The sequence below is a fragment of the Rhinoraja longicauda genome, chromosome 20 (assembly GCF_053455715.1).
Source record: "Rhinoraja longicauda isolate Sanriku21f chromosome 20, sRhiLon1.1, whole genome shotgun sequence".
NCBI lineage: Eukaryota > Metazoa > Chordata > Chondrichthyes > Rajiformes > Arhynchobatidae > Rhinoraja > Rhinoraja longicauda.
This window is the reverse complement of record NC_135972.1, coordinates 6,001,909-6,026,207: the sequence shown is the minus strand read 5'-3', so window position 1 is coordinate 6,026,207 and position 24,299 is coordinate 6,001,909. Positions and strand designations below refer to the sequence as shown.

At 44.7% G+C, this 24,299-nt stretch overlaps 1 protein-coding gene across 1 annotated transcript in view; it reads right to left on the bottom strand.

The window, feature by feature from the left end:
• Positions 1 to 1,699: 1,699 nt before the first annotated feature.
• LOC144603521 (ninjurin-2-like) overlaps positions 1,700 to 24,299 on the bottom strand; it is a 142,470-nt gene continuing 119,870 nt past the window's right edge. Inside the window, exons 2-3 of the mRNA XM_078416828.1 lie at positions 6,155 to 6,386; positions 1,700 to 4,695 (exon numbers count right to left, since the gene is read on the bottom strand). Coding sequence (XP_078272954.1) covers positions 4,550 to 4,695; positions 6,155 to 6,386 — 378 coding nt within the window. The 3' untranslated portion in view covers positions 1,700 to 4,549. The remainder of the gene's footprint in view (positions 4,696 to 6,154; positions 6,387 to 24,299) is intronic.

The following is a 24,299-nucleotide window of genomic DNA, read 5'->3' as shown; positions in this document are numbered from 1 at the left end:
TGAAGCATGGTGGTGGCAGCATCATGCTGTGGGGATGTTTTTCAGCGGCAGGAACTGGGAGACTAGTTAGGATCGAGGGAAAGAGAACAGAGAGATCCTTGATGAAAACCTGCTCCAGAGCGTTCTGGACCTCAGACTGGGGCGGAGGTTCACCTTCCAACAGGACAACAACCCTAAGCACACAGCCAAGACAACGCAGGAGTGGCTTCGTGCCAAGTCTGTAAATTTCCTTGAGTGACCCAGTCAGAGCTCGGACTTGAACCCGATCGAACATCTCTGGAGGGTCCTGAAAATAGCTGTGCATCGATGCTCCCCATCCAACCTGACATAGCTTGAGAGGATCTGCAGAGAAGAATGGGAGAAATTACCCAAATACAGGTGTGCCAAGCTTGTAGCGGAATACCCAAGGAGACTTGAGGCTGTAATTGCTGCCAATGGCGCCTCAACAAAGTACTGAGTAAAGGGTCTGAATACTTGTGTAAATCTGATATTTCAGTTATTTATTTTTAATTACTTTGCAAAAATTTCTAAACCTGTTTTTGCTTTTTTATTATGGGGTATTGTGTGTAGATTGATGATAATTATTTTTTTTTAATCCATTTTAAAATAAGGCTGAAACATAGCAAAATGCGGAAAAAGTGAAGGGGTCTGAATACTTTCTGAATGCACTGGTCACTGCTTCCCACTTTAGCAGCAATTCTTGCAGCATCTGGCTTGATACACCCGAGCTCAACATTCACATTGAATCCTGGGAATCTGCAGCCTATGACCACGTAAAGGAGGAGTATGAATCGGGGCAACGTTGAGAACATTGAGCCCATGCATCATTAAGCCACAGAGCCTGTGTGTTAATGATGCATGGACTCCTCTCAAAATGACAGAAGTAGTGCTGCACTTCACTCGCTGTACACATGCCCATCCCATCAGGTACCTCCTGCACCATTGGTAGTAGAGTCTGCAGGACTCCCTTTGGCCTGATCAGCCACCTAGTTACATCATCTTGAAGAAAAGAAGACATTCGATCACTCAAAGACAAGCCATGTTTCGCCTACCTCACATTGCCCGTGCGGTAAATTGATAGCCTTTGACGGCAAACTCACTCCCACTCCCTTGGCCAGGCAACAAAAAACATAACAATGTGTGGATAAATGACAACTCTTTTTTGAATTACTTGATGAATAATGTGGTAAACAAGCTGTTGTAAGTATTTCTGACCTCCAGTACCTTGGGTTACCATAACTGGTACATTGACTTTATACATATGACCTGAAGCAGTCTGCATGGTTTTTCTTCAAAACAATGAGACTTCTGAAGACTTCACTAGTACGTATGGCATTTTATTAAAGGCTGGCATTTACCAGACTGCCTTGAACCCATGGAATCTACAGATTTGTGTATAACCACCCAGCTGAACCTGTTGAATTTAATCAGATCCAATCGAGCTCAAGTTAGGTGATTGCACCTTCGACATTGTTACACAGACAAAGTGGTCACAGCTTTGAGGACATTCCTGAGCAGTGCTGTCATAGCACAAAAATTTACCGAAGGGCCTAGATGGTATTGATATGTGGAGCCATACACCGTACGTGATCAAGTGACGTCCAAGAAAAAAGAAAATGGAGAAAACAATAAATCTCTTAATTACTTTCATTGCATAAGTGATATTTAATTTATCTGTAATGAGAATTACATCCCTTCCTCCAACACCATCCAAAACGCTGGCCTAAATCTTCACTCATCCCCTTTAATACTGCCAAGTGGCAAGGCTTCCGCCAATTAACAGTTACACCACAAGCCCAATTACACCATTAGTCACTGTACAAGGAACACATTCTCTGCAGGTAATAACAGACGGGGATGTTTCAGTGCTGAAAACGTGCAATGCCAAGTCAGTCATGTTGCAAATTGTTCAGCTCTCCTCCAAGTCAGCTGCAAACTATTTTAAGGGAGGCTTGCAGGCATTACATAGTTTACAAAATTTAGACTACAAGTCCAATGCCAAAGGGTAAATGTGGATTTATTGGAGAAACAGTCTTAGCTTAAGAATATTAAAAAATATTTAAAATGAACATTCATGTTATATAGATACAATGACATATTGAAATTATTTCAAGATCATAGTCAAAACTTTATTCATGCAAACTCTTGCTCTGCATTGAAGTAATCACTCAGTTAATCATACACATTTAAACATAGGCCTTGAAATTGCACTTCAGCATGACAGCATAATATTACCAAAATACTCAAAAAGGGTTATTTTAACATTGCCTGCCAAACAGAAGCTGAGTCAAAGGTCAATGTATGTTGACCAATGATACCGAGCCCTGCCAAAGTGGCACTGATAACACCTGTAGAAAGCTGGCATCAGTAAAAGTCAATTTATTAATATACTGCAGAAAAACACTGCTATTTGACTTTGGTCATGGATTTGGAAAGAGCAAAAATACTCTGTACAGCTTGCTGATCATCTTGTCCCACACCCACCTAACTTCTGTCCTGAATTTAAATGGGTTTTAACATACAAATCTGAAGTAGCTTTGTACATTATTCCAGCAAAGACTTAGGTATTTTTAAAACAAATCAATTAAAGACAACATTTTAGTTTAAAATAAGTACAGGTGTGGATATATCAAGGAAAGACACAAAATGATGGAATAACTCAGCGGGTCAGGCAGCATCCCTGGAGAATATGGTCAGGGATGTTTTGCATCAGGATCCTTCAGCCTCAGATATCAGACTCTAAGGTAAGTTTAGGTAAGTGTTAGAGCGACAGTAACCATTCTCAGCACATCTGAATAGAAGGTGGAACATATGTTATGCTGTCTTTCAATAACACAGCCGCACCTGGAGAAATATGACGGATTTTTGGCATAATTATATTTATGATCAATTAGTTTACAGCAAACATTACAGCAAAGTAGTGGAATAAAACCAGATCCTCCCTGTTGTCAACAAACTAATGTAAACAAAGCAACTGTTAGGTTCAAGAGACGATTTTCCAGTATCCACCCGGATAGTATAATGAAAGCCTTTGTATGAATAAATATTAATATGGCACCAAGGTACTGTATCAATCTCAGGAAGTTGAAGAGTTATTAGTGTTTTTGAGGATGTAACTAGGAAAATTGATAGGGTAGAGCCGGTGGATGTGGTGTACCTTGACTTTCAGAAAGCCTTCGTCAAGGTCCCACATAGGAGATTAGTGGGCAAAATTGGAGCACATGGTATTGGGGGTAGGGTACTGACATGGATAGAAAATTGGTTGACAGACAGAAAGCAAAGAGTGGGGATAAATGGGTCCCTTTCAGAATGGCAGGCAGTGACTAGTGGGGCACCGCAAGGCTCGGTGCTGGGACCGCAGCTATTTACAATATACATTAATGACATGGATGAAGGGATTAAAAGTACCATTAGCAAATTTGCAGATGATACAAAGCTGGGTGGTAGTGTGAACTGTGAGGAAGATGCTATGAGGTTGCAGGGTGACTTGGACAGGTTGTGTGAGTGGGCGGATGCATGGCAGATGCAGTTTAGTGTAGGTAAGTGTGAGGTTATCCACTTTGGTGGTAAGAATACGAAGGCAGATTATTATCTGAATGGTGTCAAGTTAGGAAAAGGGGACGTACAACGAGATCTGGGTTGTCTAGTGCACCAGTCACTGAATGGAAGCATGCAGGTGCAGCAGGCAGTGAAGAAAACCAATGGAATGTTGGCCTTCATAACAAGACGAATTGAGTATAGGAGCAAAGAGGTCCTTCTGCAGTTGTACAGGGCCCTAGTGAGACTGCACCTGGAGTACTATGTGCAATTTTGGTCTCCAAATTTGAGGAAGGATATTCCTGCTATTGAGGGCGTGCAGCGTAGGTTTACTAGGTTAATTCCCGGAATGGCGGGACTGTCATATGTTGAAAGACTGGAGCGACTAGGCTTGTATACAATGGAATTTAGAGGGATGAGAGGGGATCTTATCGAAACATATAAGATTATGAAGGGGTTGGACACGTTAGAGGCAGGAAACATGTTCCCAATGTTGGGGGAGTCTAGAACCAGGGGCCACAGTTTAAGAATAAGGGGTAGGCCATTTAGAACGGAGATGAGGAAAAACTTTTCAGTCAGAGTTGTGAATCTGTGGAATTCTCTGCCTCAGAAGGCAGTGGAGGCCAATTCTCTGAATGCATTCAAGAGAGAGCTAGATAGAGCTCTTAAGGATAGCGGAGTCAGGGGGTATGGGGAGAAGGCACGAACGGGGCACTAATTGAGAATGATCAGCCATGATCGCATTGAATGGTGGTGCTGGCTCGAAGGGCTAAATGGCCTACTCCTGCACCTCTTGTCTATTGTCTATTGACATCTGCCTTCCTTTCAGCGTGTCCACACATCTTAGTTTAATAAGCCAAACTCATGAGAGAAACATATAATTAAAAGTACAAAAGGCATTTTCTTTTAAATTAATAATTGCAAACACTGAAATACTGTTGTAGGAATCTATCTTGTAGACTTTTTAATGCTTCTGTTCAACTTTGCGTATACAATGTGCATTTGGAAGTTCTCAGGTCAACGTAGCATCATTCTTCCCCGGCATTAGTGCAGTGATGAATACATTAAGGAAAAGAGTGAACCCAACGAGGAAAGTGACGATGAGGTTCCACAGATTCAACTTTTTCTGCTTTTCAACTTTATTCACGTTGGTTTTAGCTGTACAAATATAGCAGATTGAAAGATTAAACAAGGAGGTGACAAAAAGACAAGCTCTTGTGTCTGTTACATTGCATGCAGGCAGCATAGACAACACTTATCTTCTTGACTGAGAATCACAATGTGTACAAAAAAAGTGTCATTCAGATAAACTAAAACTGCTGTTCAGTGCTAGACTAGCAAATAAAAAAATATCCCCATTTGTAATATGTGGGGAGCACTGGAAACTTCAGTTAGAGAGCAAACATGTTGTTGTGTTCTTCAGTGATATATGGCCTGGTAAAGACAACAGGTAAAAAAAAAGCCGCAAAGGCTGGAGTAACTCAGTGGGTCAGGCTGTATCTTTGGAGAACATGCATAGGAAACGTTTTGGGTTGGGGCCCCTCTTCACAAGACAACGTGACTGGACAAAAGCCAAGGTCAATTTTCTTGTCTAAATAAATGCTGAGATGCATCCTGCCAAAATACATTCTAGTAGAAGTTCAAGACAATCCGCGTGGACGTGCTGAATGATCTCAGATGCCCAAGAAAGTAAAACATTGAAGCACTTTCTTGATCGCAGCATCGAAGGGTTCAGGTTAGGTTGCTGCTGATATGGATGTCGAGGATTTTAAAGCTGTCAACTATAGCACCTCCATTGATGAAGGCGGGGTGTGTTTACCATTACCCTCTCCCATCCATTCAGGACTTCCAGCTGCACTGCATCCATGTCTTGGCATTGACCTCTCCCAACACGTGTCTTTTGGACTGGTTTATGCTGATTAGAGAGCTTGCTGGCCACCTGTGGACACAACACATCTCTCCTACACACTACTTTATACAAACAAGGCATTTGGTGCAGGGCTTGAAACTTTTGGAGTCCATTCTCCCACATGGTTTCATTTTCCAGTTACTCAGTTCAGCTTTGTTTGCAACGGCAGCCAACATCTACTCTAGTCATATAAGAAAATAACTGCAGATGCTGGTACAAATCGATTTATTCACAAAATGCTGGAGTAACTCAGCAGTTCAGGCAGCATCTCGGGAGAGAAGGAATGGGTGACGTTTCGGGTCGAGACCCTTCTTCAGACTTGCACTACTCTACTACTAGTCTAGTCACTTGCACTACTCTACTACTAGTCTAATCACTTGCACTACTCTACTACTAGTCTACACTACTCTAGTCACTTGCACCTTTAATGTCAACTACCTTTAATTGAAACCTTCCACTGACAGTATTGGCTCTCAGTTCATCTTCCAGCCAAATAACAAGGAGGCAAATGGTGGTATACTGCTGGCATTCCATTCAACCAATCTAGATTATCCAACTCTGTGCTTGTTTTTAGAGGCTATCTAATTTAAACACTAATTAGATCCCTGCCAATAACAACACAGAACTCCCCCATAGTCAAACTTGGTGAACCCAGCTAGCTCTCTCTGAAGTTAACAGCACATGGAAATAATAGCAGAATATACTCACCAATAAAGATAAGGAATACGAAAATAACAATCTGAAGTAAGAGGCAGAGACAAATCAGGACAATAAGAGGAATGTAGAATTTATACTCTGGTCCATGGTTGATGACCAAAACCATCTGCTTTGCATTGGACATGAGTAAAGTGACATCGAGCATGCCTTCTGCCATACTCTTTATTGTGGCATATTTATTGAAGTTGAATGGAGCCACTGATCCTGTGCCAATCTCTTCACCCTATGGAATGTACAGAAGAGAAAAACATTAGCTAGCTTTAAATGAGAACAAACCCATATAAAGAATGCTTCGCTGGCTCACCAATTGCTCGACACATCTGTTTTGCGGGAGAGGTCCATCAAGACATTTGAGTGCAGAGACAGCAGGCAGTGAAGAAAGCCAAGAGGAGTTGAGTATAGGAGCAAAGAGGTCCTTCTAAAGTTGTACCGGGCCATGGTGAGACCGCACCTGGAGTACTGTGTGCAGTTTTGGTCTCCAAATTTGAGGAAGGATATTCTTGCTATGGAGGGCGTGCAGCGTAGGTTCACTAGGTTAATTCCCGGAATGGCGGGACTGTCGTATGTTGAAAGGCTGGAGCGATTGGGCTTGTATACACTGGAATTTAGAAGGATGAGGGGGGATCTTATTGAAACATATAAGATAATTAGGGGATTGGACACATTAGAGGCAGGAAACATGTTCCCAATGTTGGGGGAGTCCAGAACAAGGGGCCACAGTTTAAGAATAAGGGGTAGGCCATTTAGAACGGAGATGAGGAAGAACTTTTTCAGTCAGAGAGTGGTGAAGGTGTGGAACTCTCTGCCTCAGAAGGCAGTGGAGGCCAGTTCGTTGGATGCTTTCAAGAGAGAGCTGGATAGAGCTCTTAAGGATAGCGGAGTGAGGGGGTATGGGGAGAAGGCAGGAACGGGGTACTGATTGAGAGTGATCAGCCATGATCACATTGAATGGCGGTGCTGGCTCGAAGGGCTGAATGGCCTACTCCTGCACCTATTGTCTATTGTCTATTGTCTATAAATGTTTCAAATTTGCCATTATAGGGGCAACTCCTGGTCCATCCAATTCCCCCTCAGGCTTCAGCAGACATTGATGCAGTACTGCACCACCCTCCCCCCCAAATATTCTCCAGTGCAGCCATGACCCTCTACCCCATGTAAGCCAAGATCAGGAACCCACTTCCTTTTACCTTGTTGCAACCGTCAATGGGAGCAAGATGAAGGAGTTAGTTATAGACTTCAGGAAGCGTGGTGGAGTACATGCTTCCTGAGTTCAGTATCAATGGTGCCATAATGAAAATGGTTGAGAGCTTCAGGTTCTCTGGTATAAATATCACCAATGATCTATCATGGACAAACCACACTGAAGTGACAGCCAAGAAGGCACACCAATGCCCCAATTTCCTCAGGAGACTGGGAAAATTCAGCAGGTCTCCAATGGTTCTTACAAATTTCTACAGGTGCACCATAGAAAGCATATTGTCGAGTTGCATCACGGCTTAGTTTGGCAACAGCTCTGCCCGAGACGGTAAGGAATTACAGGGAGCTGTGCATGCATCCCAGTGCATCACACAGACCAGACCACCTACCATTGACTCTATCTACACTTTACATTGCCTTGGGAAAGCAGCCAACATAATCAAAGACCTTTCTCATCCTAGCTATTCCTTCTCCCTGCTCCCACCACATGGATGGTACAGAAGCTTAGAAGCACACATCACCAGACTTAGAAACAGCTACTTCTCCACTGTTATCTGAACGATCCTTCCATAAACTAGGGTACAGTTTGATTCTCCTCTACCTCATTAAGGACATTGGAATTTATTTCTGGAACTGTTACACTATAATGCTGAAAACTATATTCTGCACCCTGTATCTTTCCCATCGCTCTCCCAATTGTACTTGAGATTGTATTAGCTGTATTCATAGCATAGTATTAGCATGCATAGTATTCTCTGATTGATTGGATAGCGTAGAATTGGATAGCTTTTCACTATCCCTCAGATGATAATAATCCCAATCCTAAACTTGGAGTTCAATGTTGAATTCAGCACTTTCAGATAACCAGCTAATCCGGGTTGTTTCAGATTTGGCCATTTCTGATGTAATGTCATCTATTTGGAATATTACAGTCGTTTTTAATCTCTCTGCAGATGCTACCTAATCTTCAGGATAATCTTTCAGCATTCGCTATTGTGTCGGATATTGGAGGGTTCTGCAGCTCACGGCGCAACAACTGTTTTTCTGCTGCACAACCGCCAACAGCTGGGCTATCTCGTACAGGTTTCGCTCGCATGGGTACCGGTTGCAAAAAAGGTCATTTCGATTTTTATGTGGGCAAGTTTGGTGAGATGATCTATGTCCAAGTCGTCGAACTGCCTAAGAAGGGTCCTGACCTGAGACATCATCTGCCCATGTTCTCCAGAGATTCTACCTGACCTGCTGAGTTACTCCAGCACTTTGTGTATTTTTTGTGTCTCTTTTCTGTTCTCTGCTTCCAGTCATTTCCCTCCATTTGCACCTCCTCCATACAGGAAAGCTACACAGTTCTCATGTGGCATCAACAACGTCAGGGACAGCAGATTCTTCTATGTCTCTACACCAGCATAGGTATTACAAAATGCTGGAGTAACTTAGCAGGTCAGGCAGCATCTCTGGAGAGAAGGAATATGTGACGTTTCGGGTCAAGACCCTTCCTCAGACTGATGTCTTTCACATCAGTCTGAAGAAGGGTCTCGACCTGTAACGTTACACATTCCTTCTCTCCAGAGATGCTGCCTGACCTGCTGAGTTACTCCAGCATTTTGTGATACCTTCGATTTGTACCAGTATCTGCAGTTATTTTCCTATACACTAGCATAGGAATCTTTTTCTACACAGAAGGTGGTGCACACATGGAAAGAGCTGCCAGAAGAAATGGTAGCGGACAATTACGACATTTAAACGACACTTAGATAGGTACATGGATAGGTCACATCACCTCAGAGGAGCCAGCGCTGCCCTCGCAGCTGCGGCTTGCCTGCAGTCCGTTGTCTTGTGTGTTTTTTGTTGTTTTTGTCTTAATTGTAGTTTAAATATGATGTAGTGTTTGCGGTTGTGTGTTATGTGGGGGGGGGGGGATGGGAACTGTAACATTGTCTCTCCGAACGGAGACGCGACCTTTGTTCTGTGTCGTGTCTCCGTTCCCTCTGCGGCCTACCATCGGCCATGCACCTGGAGCTGGCGGGCTCCGGCTGGGACCACCCAGGCTCTGGTTCACAGAGCCCGCGGCCCGGACTCACCACTTGCTGCGGGAGCGGCTGCAACTCGTCTCCGGATGCTCCGGCGCGGGCCGCTTGGACGTCGGAAGCCCGCAGGCCCCTGGGTGGGGGCCGACATCGGGAGCTCCAATGTACCGCCCCGACGGGGCAACTTCAACAGCCTGACCGCGGGAGAAGACGGCAGGGAAGAGAAAATACATTCTGGCCTTCCATCACAGTGGAGACTCACTGTGATGGATGTTTCTTTTGTTTGGTGTTAGTTTATGATTGTATGTGTTATTGCATTTTTATTGATTATTCTTATTGGTCTTATTGTTGAACTGCGGGTAATTTTTCATTTCACTCAACATTTATGTGTATGTGACAAATAAATGACTATTGACTATTGTCTATTGAGGAAGGGTTTGGAGAGATACGAGCTAAGCATAAGCAAGTGAGACTAGCTTGGTTAAGCATCTTGACCAGCATGGAGCATTGGGTTAAAGGGGCCATTTCCCATGATGCATAGCTCTATTATTCTCTCCGCAGAAATTGTTCTAATTTATTAGCACGTTGGGAAATGATTTTACTCAAATTCTACAGGGATCCCACAGTAATATCAGAGATGCATTGAGAAATTTCTGGAGTGTAAAATTAAACCACCGACCATCACCTTTCCCAGGCCTTTCTGACCCTTGCACACATAATCTTTCCACACAATATAAACATGACAACCTCATATACTGTCCACATGCAGAAATACTAGGTGAGTCAATATAATCCAGATTAAGTATTGAGCCAGACCAGCACAGCACAGGTCAACCCAATCTGAACACTTGATGAGAATATACACTCAACCTGACCTGAACCCAACACATACAGTCCGATCCTATCAGACTTGGGCCAGATAGGTACCCTGTAAGTCCCTTTCACTTAAAAAAAACTGAAATGCTTCTCGCAATCTTACATTCTTGTGTATTTATTTAAGGATGCTAGTGTAGACAAATCTGATTCTGCCTGTGGGGTTGGGCATGTTTTTATCAGCTTGTTTTCAGTAAACCTCTACACAGGAATGCTGCGATGGGCTAATCTCAAATAACTCAAAGCTAGAGTCATAAAGTCATAGAGACACGGCTCAGAAACAGGCCCTTTAACAACTCATCCATTGCCACCTGTCTGAACTAGCCCAATTTGCCTATGTTTAGTTTTTTTAGTTTTGAGCTACGGCGCAGAAACTGGCCCTTCGGCCCATCAAGTCCGCACCGACCAGCGATTCCCGCACATTAACACTATCCTACACACACTAGGGACAATTTTACATTTACACCAAGCCAATTAACCTACAAACCTGTACGTCTTTGGAGTATGTGAGGACACCAAAGATCTCGGAGAAAACCCAAGCAGGTCACAGGGAGAATGTACAAACTCCGTACTGACAAATCAGGATCGAACCCGGGTCTCTGGCGCTGTAAGGCAGTAGCTCCACCGTGCCGCCCTGTGTTTGGCCCATATCCCTCTAAACCATTTAAAACTCTGTACCTATCTAAATGTCTTTTAAACATCATTATTTTACCAATTTCTCCAGCTTCCTCTGATAGCTCTTTCCATACATGATGTTCATATGCTCGGACTCTGAACACGATTCATTGGACAATATTCAAGATTGATGAAGCTTGTGTGAAAAAGAGGCTCCTCTGGTCCTTTTTAAAATATTTCTCCTAGCACTTTAACTCTATGCCCTCTTGTTTTCGACTCCCTTGCCCTGTGAAAATTACTGTGACTATTCACCTTATCTATGCCCCTCATGATTTTTATACACCTCTATAAGGTCATCCCTCAGCCTCCTATGCACCAGGGAAAATTAACCTTGGTCTAGCCAACCTTTCCTTATAACTCAAGCCCTCCAGTATTGTTAACATCCTCATTAATCTGTTTTTGCTTCCCCTGCAGTTTAATGTCTTTCTTCCTAAAACTGGACGACCAGATATGCACACAATGCTCCAAAATTGGTCTCACCAATGACTTACTTGTTATAACACAATGCAGATAAAAAGGAAAATGCTAAATGGTGGGAATTAGACATTTTATAAAATACAGGAAATGATTGTTTGATCGATATCGAGTTGAATTAATTATAATTTTTAGCTTCTCATCTGACATTTTAATGTGTTAGTTTCCTTTTAGATATAATTTGAAGCGGTATTCAAGGCATGTATTGTGTTAATTTCAAAGAGTAGAATTATGCCTTTATAACTGTTGGGAAAGAGGTACAATCTAATAAATCCACCAATAAATGCATTCTGATACAATTGGTTCTATTTCAGTGGAAATAGCTATCATGAATAATTTATAATAATGTTTTAATAATTAATAAATAAGGGTCCTGACTCAAAACATCTCCTATTCATTCTCTCCACAGATGCTGCCAGGCCCACTGAGTTACTCCAGCACTTTGTGTTTTGCACAAGAATCCAGCATCAACAGTTCCTTGTGACTCCATTAATAATTCTGTCATGGTTACTGCAGTTTCATGTGGAATCAAGGGAGGCACAATCATTGCAAAACACAAGGTTAAAATCAACTTAATCCTTCCAGTTTCAAAGCAGTAATTCTCTGAAAGGGTTGCTATTATAGTGGAAGGAAACTAAATCACATCTTTTTTCTCTTCTTGCTCTTTTTCCAAATTTCTCCTCTTCATGTCTGAGCTTGACTTTTTTGCTCACACTGTTTGCACATTAAAGCCCCTCATTTGATATCTGTACATCTTATTTTGGAAACGCCTTTGATTCCAGCTCGACTGGCGTAATCACCCTTCAGTTATGTGTAAAACTCGACAATGGCACTCGTTGGAAATTTGTTTTCACAACCAAATCTAGGCTTGCCCTCATATGATAAAAATAGAAAATGCTGGAAATAATGACGCCTTGAATGCAGGTGAGTGGCAGAATCTGGTAAGAGATGATGAGAACCTTCAGTTGAAAGAGGCAGAAACTGGGAAGATATCCAGTAATGACCACCAGATGGCAGTGAATCCTTCAAAATCAGAAGGAAGATTGTGCAGTTTAAACAGGCGCTGGGCTGCACCACTTTGCCGAGGCTTTAATCACCTTTATATGAAGCAAGTTAAGACAAAATGTTTTTATAGAGTGTCTTAATTGTAGCCACGTTTTAATCAAATGACTCAGGTAAACCCAGAGAGTTGTAATTAATGTAAATAAGTAACTTATTTGAACATCACACTATAGAACCTACTGAACCCCCTCGTCAGCCATCTATGTATTTTCTAGCCTACGTCTTGCCAGCTGATCAACTGAATGGTGCTCCATGTCACCTATCACCCACCACTTCAAAGCCTAACCACCAATATCTGAATCTCTCACCTACTAATCACCCAGCCATAACCTTCCACCCACCAATCTCCCAACTTCCACTGAACATTCAAACCATCATCATTCACCTCCTGACCCCTTCCTATTCTCTACCCTTGCCTGATCCCACTTCCTATCCATGACCATACATCCCACAACCAGATCCTTCGTCTGTGACCCTCTCAGGCTCAGCTGGCACCCCACACTTCCTGATTTCCTTCAGATGCCGTACACTGGCATATAGTGTGAAGCCTTCTCTGTCGGCCTATTTAGCATGGCCTTGATCGTACAGAATTTCTAAGTGGTGAGTCCAAGACCGAAATAATAGCTGGAGGGCTGTACAGTAACCATTTACCGTGCCCTGTAGGCATGGAAGAAATTCAAGGCCAAGATTATTTTAATATCACTCATACATACTAACTCATATATTGAAACAATATAGTTCAGGGGGTGTTCAAAGATAGGAATCCAGGAGCATTTGAAGACTAAACTGCAACCAGGGAAGGGTGCAAGGACCACACTGCCGGGCAGAGTAAGGTTTTCAATGGGGAGGGTTGCAGAGAGCAGCAATAGGCTTTGTTTGGCCATTCTAAGGACAGCTATGCATAGAAATTGTTTGTGAAGGTCAGCAGTCGACTTGCATTAGAGCCTGGTTTAGGAACAGCTCTAGTCAAGACCACATGAAATTTCGGAGAGTTGTGGATGTAGCCCAGTCCATCACAAACACCATAACCCCACCATTGACTCCAGCTATACTTCACACTGCCTTGAGAAAACAGCCAGCATAATCAAAGATCTTTCTTTCTTCTCCTCGCTCCCATCGGGCAGAAGGTACAGAAGCTTGAATGCTTGCACCACCAGACTCAGGGATGGCTTCTTCCCTTCTGTTATCTGGTTTCTGAACAGTCCTTCCATAAGCTAGGGCACTGTCCGATTCACCTCTCTCACACTGCGGACATTGGTCTGTATCTCTGGAACAGTTGAGCTATAATGCTGAGAATTATATTCTGCACTCTGTATCTTTCCCTTCGCTCTACGTATTGTACTTGAGTTATTTATGTATGTCATTTTGCAGTCCCTTGTCCTTGATTTATTTCCATACAATATTATCTGATTGGATTGGATAGCATGCAAAAGAAAGCTTTTCACTACACCTCGATACAGTCATACAGCATGGAAACAGGCCCTTTGGTCCAACTTGCCCACATCGCCCAACATGTCCCATATACTAGTTCCACCTACCTGCATTTGAACCATCCATCTATATATTAGTAAAACTCTCTGTTTGATTGTTTGCTTGTTTGATTGTTTGCTCGTTTGATTGTATGTCTGTGATGTAACCTTATATTTGTGCCCCCATCAGACGATAGTGCGACAATTTTAGGACCACCTTACCTTTGTCCTGGGGATAATTTCATCCACGTTTCACTCAAATTGGTCTTATATTTTTAAAGTTAGAGAGATTTTAAAGTTTAAAAATTACCTTATTAAACTGAAGCTTGGCAATGTTTAGCGTATGACGTTACAGTGGGACCCGCCCGAGTGACGGCCAATGAGGGAGGGGGGGGGCCACGATGACCACCTGGGGCGGGTCCCACCAGAGTGATGGGAGAGGCGGCCAATGAGTGGGAAGGAGCTGTGGGCTGTTGAGCTCCCGCTAACTCACCCATTCCATCCCCCTAAACCCCCTCCTCCCCTCCCCTCCCACTCACCCACTGCTTCCCCACACAACCCCCCTCCTCCCCTACCCCCCTCACCCACTCCATCCCCCTCAAGCCCCCCTTATCCCTCAACCCCCACCACCCACTCACCCGCTTCCCCCCCCCACCCCGCTGGGAGGACCAGCTTTGTTTTTGACGTCAGTCCGTGGCGGCCTAAGATATTTCAACTTTGCGCGGGACCCGCCAAAGAGACGGGATTGACGGCCAATGACAGGGGGGTGGGGGTGTGGGGCGCGAGCTGCTGCTAACTCACCCGCTCCATCCCCCCTGAACCCACCTGATCCCCTCCTCCCCTCACCCACTCCATCCCCCCTCAACCCCCCCTAATCCCTCACCCCTCCTCCCTCACCCACTCACCCGCTCCCCCCACCCCTCAGGAGAGGTTTCCATCCAACGGATCCATGGACGACGCGATGGCCGCCCGGGGCTGAAGTGAATGGCTCCATCTCCTCTTTCCTGTCCCCCCTCACCCGCCCACGGCCCCATGGGACATTCCCGCCAACTGGTCCATGGATCGTCAGTTGGGGGACGGTTGCGGGGCCCGCAGGAGAGGCTTGTAGCCAACGGGGGTTGCCGCGCCCGCAGGAGAGGTTTGCACGGAGGGTTGCCAGGCCCGCAGGAGAGGTTTGCACCCAACGGGGGTTGAAGTGCCCGCAGCAGAGATTTGGACCCAATGGGTCCACGCCCGACCATTATCCCTCTAAACCTGTCCAATCCATGTATCTATCTAATTGTTTTATATACGTTGCGATAGTTCCTGCCTCATGTGACAATAATAAACCAAAAAATATGTCTTTCCTAACAAGCAGCTGCAATGAATTAAGTTCCAAAATACGTTTACGTATTCATTCTTAATCCAGTCTATCTAGTTTATTTGTTTCCACCATTGCCCTTTTAAAAACATTGCAATTTTATTACATGGATCTTACCAGATCAACTTACATAACATTCCTGACATCCATCTGGTACCACTGCACAAAACCCATTATTCATAGCACCAGGGGCACATTCTTCCACTTGCTTTACTCAGCCAATATCTTTAATATATCTTGTTTTCCAGCTGGGGAACATTGTTTTACATATATTTCCTTTTGTTATTTACGGTCGCTTGGAAGATTCTGAAGAGTGGAATGTACTCAGAGCTATTTTCCACCAGAAGGAGTTGCACAACATCAGACGAAGAATAATGGACACCCAAAAACAAGCGCAGGGTTGGAGTCTACTTGGTCTATACAAAGAGCAGTAGATGCCAGGAAGCCATAGAAGACTTGAACCCAATTTAGATTACGTTATTAAATGAAGAGGCTTGAGCAGCCTATGGGCATCAGTTAAATGCTAAGATTAAAATAATAAAGTCACAGAGTCATCAAGTTATGGACTCATACAGCCAGAGAGCTAGAGAGCCAAGACCATAGAAACATCGATCAATCGATCCATAGAGCCAAACAACCATAGAGCAAGAGAGAATGGAGAGGATGAAAATGAGCACTTAATGCTTTACTAGATTGAGGTAGACCCGTTGGGTCCAAATCTCTCCTGCGGGCCTCTCCTGGGGCAACCCTCCCCCAACTGACGATCCTGCAGGCCTGGCAACCCTCTCCAACTGAAGAAGCCCATTGCCAGGGCGGGCAGTGTCCCCCGGGGTCGTGGGGGGACAGGGAATGGGAGAGGGAGCCACTCACCACTGCCCCGTGCCACCAGCGCTGCAGCCAGAGCGAGCCGTGGACCCAAAGCCTCTTCTGCAGCATGGCGGCGATCATCGGCGACGGCCATCTTGTTGGACCCTCTAACGCCGCGCTGTACCACAGGAGGAAAGTCAGGCACGGGGCACGCCGGGACGGGCGTTGGTTCTCCCGGCGGAGGGGGGGGGGTGGTGGGGGGGGATCGTATCTATTAAAATTAGCGGCAGCTCGTGGGCTCAGCAGCCCTCTCCCTCTCATTGGCCCCAAACCTCTCCTGCATTGGTCCAGCACCCTCTCCCCACTCCCCCTCCCCCCCTCTCCCCCCTTTCCCTCCCCCTCCCCTCCACTCACCCACTCCATCCCCCCTCAACCCCCCTTATCCCCCCTGCTCCCCTCCCCCCCACTTACGCACTCGATCCCCTCACAATCCCCTTCCTCCCCACACCCCTCACACACTCCATCCCCCCTCAAACCACCAAACCTGCATTGGTATAGCACCCACCCCACCCCCACTCCCCCTTCCCCTCCTCCCCCCACTCACCCACTCACCCAACTCCATCCCCCCTCAACCCCCCTTATCTCTCCCCTCCCCTCCTCCCCCCAACCCCCTCACCCACTCAACCACTCCATGCCCCCTCATATTGCACGAAGCGAGCTGTGACTCGCTATGTGTCGCTGCCGCTTGCGCCATCGCAAAGTCGAAATATCGTAGGTCGCCTCGGACTGACGTCGAAAATGAAGCTCATTCAGAGGGGTGGGAGCGGGTGAGTGGGTGAGGGAGGGGGGGTGAGGGATAAGGGGGGCTTGAGGGGGGTTGGAATGGGTGAGGGGGGAGGGGAGGAGAGTTGTGTGGGGAAGGAGTGGGTGAGGAGGGGGGAGGGGGGAGAGGGGTTCAGGGGGGATGGAGTGGGTGAGTTAGCGACAGCCCGTCGGCCCATAGCCCCCTCCCCCTCATTGGCCACCACTCCGTCACTCTGGCGGGTCCCGCCCCCGGCGTTCATCGTGCCCCCCCCCTCATTGGCCGTCACTCGGGCGGGTCCCACTGTGACGTCATACGCTGAACATTTTCAAGCTTCCATTTAATAAGGTAAACTTTCTCTCTAACTTTAAAAATATAAGACCAATTTGAATGAAACTTGGATGAAAGTGTCCCCAGGACAAAGGCGAGTAAGGTGGTCCTAAAATTATCGCACTATCGTCTGACGGGGGCACAACAATAAGGTTACATCACAGGCATCAGCAAATATACAATCAAATGAGCAAACAATCAAATGAGCAAACAATCAAACAAACATAGAGTTTCAGTAACATATAGATATCATATCTTACAGTCGACGTCCCAGACAGCCCCATCTCCATCCCTGGGTATGTTTTGTCCTACCGGCAGGACCGACGCAGCAGAGGTGGCAGCACAATGGTGTAGAGTAACTGCCCTAGGAATCTTCGAGATTGACTCTGGATCCCATGAAATCTCATGGCATCAGGTTAAGTGGGCAGGGACACTTGGTGATTACCACCTCCCATTGACTGATGAATCAATACTACTTCATGTAGGATAAGAAAATAACTGCAGATGCTGGTACAAATCGAAGGTATTTATTCACAAAATGCTGGAGTAACTCAGCAGGTCAGGCAGCATCTCGGGAGAGAAGGAATGGGTGACGTTTCGGGTCGAGACCCTTCTTCAGACTGATGTCAGGGGGGCGGGACAAAGGAAGGATATTGGTGGAGACAGGAAGATAGAGGGAGATCTGGGAAGGAGGAGGGGAAGAGAGGGACAAAGGAACTATCTAAAGTTGGAGAAGTCGATGTTCATACCACTGGGCTGCAAGCTGCTCCATGTAGGAGATCACTTGGAGGAAGCAACACAGTTTTAGGGTGGCACCGTGGTGCGGCCAGTAGAGCTGCTGCCTCATAGCGCCAGAGGCCTGAGTTCGATTCTAATCATGGGTGCTGCCTTTGTACAGTTTGCATGTTCTCCCTGTGATCACATGGTTTTCCTCCGGGTGCTCCGGTTTCCTCCCATATCCCAAAGACATGTGGGTTTGTAGGTTATTTGGCCTCTGTAAATGGCCCCTGGTATGAGTGGGATAACATAGAACCAGCGTGAACAGGTGATCAGTGTAGACGATTGGCTGAAGGGCCTGTTTCTATGCCATACCTCTATTTTTTTTAAATCACTGTAGCAGCAACTGGAAATTCAGCCAATATTTTTGGTGTAAAAACCGTCAAGCAAGTGACTGTTAAAACACTGATTTTCTCTCCCTCGTTATTTCTGGTAGGTTTCCTGCCCACCAGCTTCAAACCAACATTCCTTTCATGAGCAGGAGATTTCTAAGCCCTAACTGAATTACTGACAGGCTGTTTGTGGCTCCCCAAAGCTTCGAAGGTTCATGTTGCAATCCCTTGGCAGGAAGTGAAGTGAAAATGTTCACGTTAAGTCAAGCTGACTCTTTGCTGAGATGATGCTGATATTTGAATGGACATACAGTCACAGCCCAAAATGTACTTCCTGCAGATGCATGATAATAACGGCTATACAATTATCCTCTATATGATTCTTCCTGTGCTTCAGAATGCTTACATTTGAGATCTGCCATTATTCGCGTCGAATGCTGTTCCAGAATCCAACAACAATTTTTTTGTTGTTGGATTTAAAATGTGTTAAATTTTATTCAAGCATTATTGTAATAGAAAATCATTATTTCAGGGATTCTACATTTAGCTAACCTGAGCCCTTTGTAAAACACAAAGTGCTGAAGTTACTCAGCTAGTCAGGCAGCATCTGTGGAGGGAATGGACAGATGGCTTTTTAGGTTGAGACCCTTCCTCAGACTGATTGCAGTGGTGGGGAGAAAGTTGGAAAAGGGGTGAAGGGAGGGGCGCAGGACAAAGCCTGGCAAGTGGTGTGTGGATACAGGAGAGGGGGTTAGATTGGCTGATGGGTGGACAAAGGCCAGGAGCGAAAAGGAGACAAAAGAGTGTCAGATGCATTGGCAGCACGGTGGCGCTGCGGTAGACTTGCTGTCTTACAGCTTTACAGCGCTGGAGACCCGAGTTCAATCTCGAATACGGGTACTGTCTGAATGGAGTTTGTACGTTCTCCCTGTGACTTGCGTGGGTTTTTCTCCAAGATCTTCGGTTTCCTCCCACATTCCAAAGATGTACAGGTTTGTAGGTTAATTGGCTTGGTGTATGTGTAAATTGTCCCTCGTGTAGGATAGTGTTAATATATTGGGATCGCTGGTCGGAGCGGATGCGGTGGGCCGAAAGGCCTGTTTCCACACTGTATCTTTAAATTAGGGTACAGTGTCTTTGCAAGAGGCAGGGTGGAAGGAGGTGTAGTCTTTGCATGAGGCGGAAAAATCTTACACTTATTTATGGTGATATAATTTTAAATAGCTGACTGAGGTGTAATTACCATTTAGAAAAACATCTAACCTTAAAAATGAACTATATTTATGCATTCTCTCAAGCCTGTGAATAAATATTTTGGATCATAAGATCAAAAATGTGTTTTTGAGATTTCAGCTACTATTTTAAAAAACAAATCTATTCCAATCTTTATAACTTGTGTTTTTATAAAGACGGAGTAGAGAGATGGTTAAATTACTGCCCCAGAGGTCTACTCTAAATTAGAGACCTTGCCGAATGATGTGACTTCAAATACCACCCTGGCAGTCCAGGAAGTGAAATTCAGTGAGATAAATAATATGGAGTGAAAAGTCATATGTGGCATTGACTCATGTGTTATCATTAAGACACATCTGGTTCATTAATGGAGAAACAAAGAACTGCAGATGTTGGAACCTTGAGCAACATACATTACTGGAGTAACTAGAGCAACAGCACCTCATATTCCACATGGGTAGCTTACAACCCAACGGTCTGAACAATGAATTCTCCAATTTTAGGTAGCAACAACCCCCCCCCACCTCTCTCCCCCCCCCCCCCACCTCTCCCCCCCCTTTCTCCCTTGTGAGCCACCTGGGTGTCCATTTCTCCTGCTATCTCACTCCCCTTTACCTGACCGCTGTCTCCTTCCACCTAAATCCCTTCCTCTGGCTTCACATTTCCATCCCCTTATCTTACATCCTTTTGTCTCCTTTTTATCTGTGGCCTTTCTCCACCCATCTGCTAATTAATCCCCCTCCCCCTCCCCCTCCCCTTACCTGTATCCAACTATCACTAGCCAGGCTTTGTCCTGCCCCCACCTCTTTTCTAGCTTTCTCCCCCTTCTACCAGAAACGTTGCCTATCCATGTTCTCCAGATATGCTACCTGACCCATGGCGTTACCCTAGCCCTTTGTGTGTTAATCATTAATGTTTGGTGCCCTTACCTAGTCTGCTCTGCATGTGTCTGCAGACCCACAGTGATGTGGTTGATTCTTAACTACTGCCTGTAATGCCCTTGCCATCCATTTGTGTACTCTGCCATCTCTTCCATGTTAGAAAGCACCTGCATTGCCAGCGATTCCCTCGTCCCAATTAAAATGTTTGCTGGTACACAGTCTGAGTAAATTCTTCAATGTGATACTTTGCAAGGCCAGCTTGTTCACATCATGGAGGAACAATGAACTGCTGGTGATGGTTTCCAGAAAAAGACACAAAGTGCTGGAGTAACTCAGCGGGTCAGGCAGTATCTCTGGAGAACATGGATAGGTTCTTCAAGGTACCTACCTGAAACGTCACCTATCCATGTTCTCCAGAGATGTAGCCTGACCTGTTGAGTTACTCCTGCACTTTGTGTCCTTTTTGTTCACATCATTTTTGCTGGAGTCAAAGGCAGACCTTTGAAATGACCCCTCGACAGCATCAAGTTTCAAAGAAAGGGAAGTTCTTGTTTTTGGAATCAATAGATCATCGTGAGGAGATTCTCAAGGTTATGGGAAAGAGTTGTCCCTCCACGACCGACTGCATTGAAAAAAATCAGTGTACAAAATCATGAGAGGAATAGATTGGGTAGGTGCACAGAGTCGGGGAAGGTGAGGGGAAAAAGATTTAATAGGAACCTGAGGGGTAAGTTTTTCACACAAAGTGCGGTAGGTGCACGGAACGAGCTGCCGGAGGAGGTAATTGATGCAGGTGCTATCGCAATGTTTAAGAAACATTTAGACAGGTACATGGATAGGACAGGTTTAGAGGAATATGGGCCAAATGCAGGAAGATGGGACTAGTGTAGACATTTTGGCCGATGTGGGAAGTTGGGCCGAAGGGTCTGTTTCCAGGCTGTAAGACTATGACTCTATGCATGTTGGCACACTGGCACACCTTAAGCAAAAATCTTTTAAAAATATATACATATATATATATTTACGATATATAATTAACTGATTAGTCTGAAGAAGGGTCTCGACCCGAAACGTCACCCATTCCTTCTCTCCCGAGATGCTGCCTGACCTGCTGAGTTACTCCAGCATTTTGTGAATAAATCGATTTGTACCAGCATCTGCAATTATTTTCTTATATAATTAACATTCTTCTTTCAGACATCAGAAATATCATGGGATGCAGAGCCAAATGTTTATTATCAAGAATTGAATCAACAGATTTGTTTGTGTAACAGCTTAATGTCCAAGCACTCAAGTGCATTATTAGATTATTTACATATCCTGGAAAGCATTCCCAGAATAGTGATAACATCTGATATGGGTGGTAACTGAAAGTGCATTTTAAAAATGATGGAAAGCTGCCAAATCGATGCCCCAATTCAGGAAGCTGATCAACAAACCATTTAGTTCCTCTACTGCACTTACCACCATATTAGAAAATTAAACACTTATTTTGAGTTATGTAATATTGTGTTCAATTTTGGTCAGCCTGCTTTGCGATTAAGCTGGAAAGACTGCACAGAAGATTTACAAGAATGTTACCAGGATTCGAGGGGCTGAGCTATAGGGGGAGGTCGGGTAGGCTAAGACTTTATTCCTTGGAGCACAGGAAGCTGAGGGTTGACCTTACAGACGAGTATAAAATCATGAGCGAAATAGATAGGCTGCACAGAGGCTTTTTCCCCATCGAATCGAGAAAGGGGGGCCACAGATTTAAGGTGATAAAAAATTAATTGGAATCTGAGGGGCAACTTGTTCACCAAAAAGGTTTGGGTATAGGGAACGAGATGCCAGAGGAAGTATTTGAGGCAGATACAATAACAATATTTAAAAGACTTTTGTACGGGACAAAAAGCAAACTCAATGCTAGCATTTATTTCAAGAGGACTTATATATAAGAGGGCTGTTTTATACAAAAACAGGGATGTAACGTTGAGGCTCTATAAGGCACTGGTAGGGCCACCTTTGGAATATTGTGAGCAATTTTGGGCACCATATCTGAGGAAAGATGTGCTGGCTCTTGAGAGAGTCCAGAGGAGGTTTACAAGAATGATCCCAGGAATGAGTAGGTTAACCTATGATGAGCATTTGTTGGCACTGGGCCTGTACTCGCCGAAGTTTAGAAGAATGAGGAGCAACCTCATTGAAACATACAGAATAGTGAAAGGCTTAGATAGAGTGGGTGTGGAGAGGATGTTTTCATTAGTGGAAGAGTCTAGGACTAAAGGTTGATAGCCTCAGAATTAAAGGACGTTCTTTTAGGAGGGAACTAAAGAGCCATTTCTTTAATCAGAGGGTGGTGAATCTGTGGAACTTTGCCACTGAAGGCTGTGGAAGGCGTCTGTGGATATTTTTAGGGCAGAGATAGATAGATTCTTGATTAGTACATGTGTTATAGCGAGAAGGCAGAAGAATGGGGATAGGAGGAAGAGATAGATCAGCCATGATTGAATGGCGGAGTAGATTTAATGGGCCGAATGGCCTAATTCTACTCCTATTCCTTATGGCCTTGGAAAGGAAAGGTTTAGAAGATATGGGCCAAATGGGACCAGCTTAGATGGGGCATTTGGTCGGCATGGACAAAGTGTTTCCATGCTGTATGACTCTATGACTCTAGGTTAGTTCCAACTGCTTTTTTTCTCCATAAATCAACTGGTAGAATTGCACTCTTGATGATCATTTATTTTCCTTCGATAATTATCATTAAAAGTACTTCAGTTAGAGAACATTGTTCTGTCTGAGGGTGGGTGATAGCAGTGTTATTATGGACCCTGTCACCACAGCAGGATTTTCTCAAGAATGTTATCTTCAACTGCTTCATCAATGACCTTCCCTTTATCATAAGGTCAGAAGTGGGGGTGTGCATTAATAATTACATACTGTGCAGTTCTATTCATAACTTATCAGATAAGGAAACGTTATGTGCCTGCGTACAGCAAGACCAAGACAACATTCATGTTTGGACTGATAAACTGCAAGTAACCAAGTGTCACACAACCTTTAGTTAATCTCCCCACTATTCCTTGGCACTCAATAACATTGCCTTTGCCAACTCCTTCACCATCAACATCTTGGGGGTCACCATTGACCAGAAACTTAGTCGGACTGGCCACATAAATATTGTGGCTAAAAGAGCAGCCTGTCTGAGTATATTTTGTGGCAGGTGACTCATTACCTTACTTCCCAAACCCTTTCCACCATCTGCAAGGCACCAACACTTTCTATTTACCTGAGGGGGTGCAGACACATCCAATTTTAGTTTAGTTTTGTTTATTATTACCAGGTGCACTGAGGTACAGTGAAAAGCTTATGCTTGCGTGCTATCTAGTCAAAGAAAAGACTATCCGTGAATGCAATGAAGCTGTCCACGGGGCACAGATAAAGGATAAAGGGTACAACATTGAGTTACAAAGATATAACATTGAAGTCCAATAAAGTCTGATTGAAGATAGTTCAAAGGTCTCCAGTGAGGTAGATGGGAGGATTGCACTCCAGCTGATGAGAGGACTGTTCCCAGCCTGATAACAGTTGGGAAGAAACTATTCCTGAATCTGGAGGTATGCATTTTTAAACTTCTGTACCTCTTGCCTGATGGGAGAGGGGAGAAGATGGAGTGACTAGGGAGACACAGGCCCATGATTTCAGAAGTTCAGTACTAGCTAAGACAAAATAACCTGCTTGACTGCCATATTATCCAACGGCCTGTCCACTCCTGGACCGTAATGTCTCTAGTATACAGTGCCTCCTGTACAAATGTATTGCAACTACTCCACTAGGCTCCTTTTATAGCACCTCCCA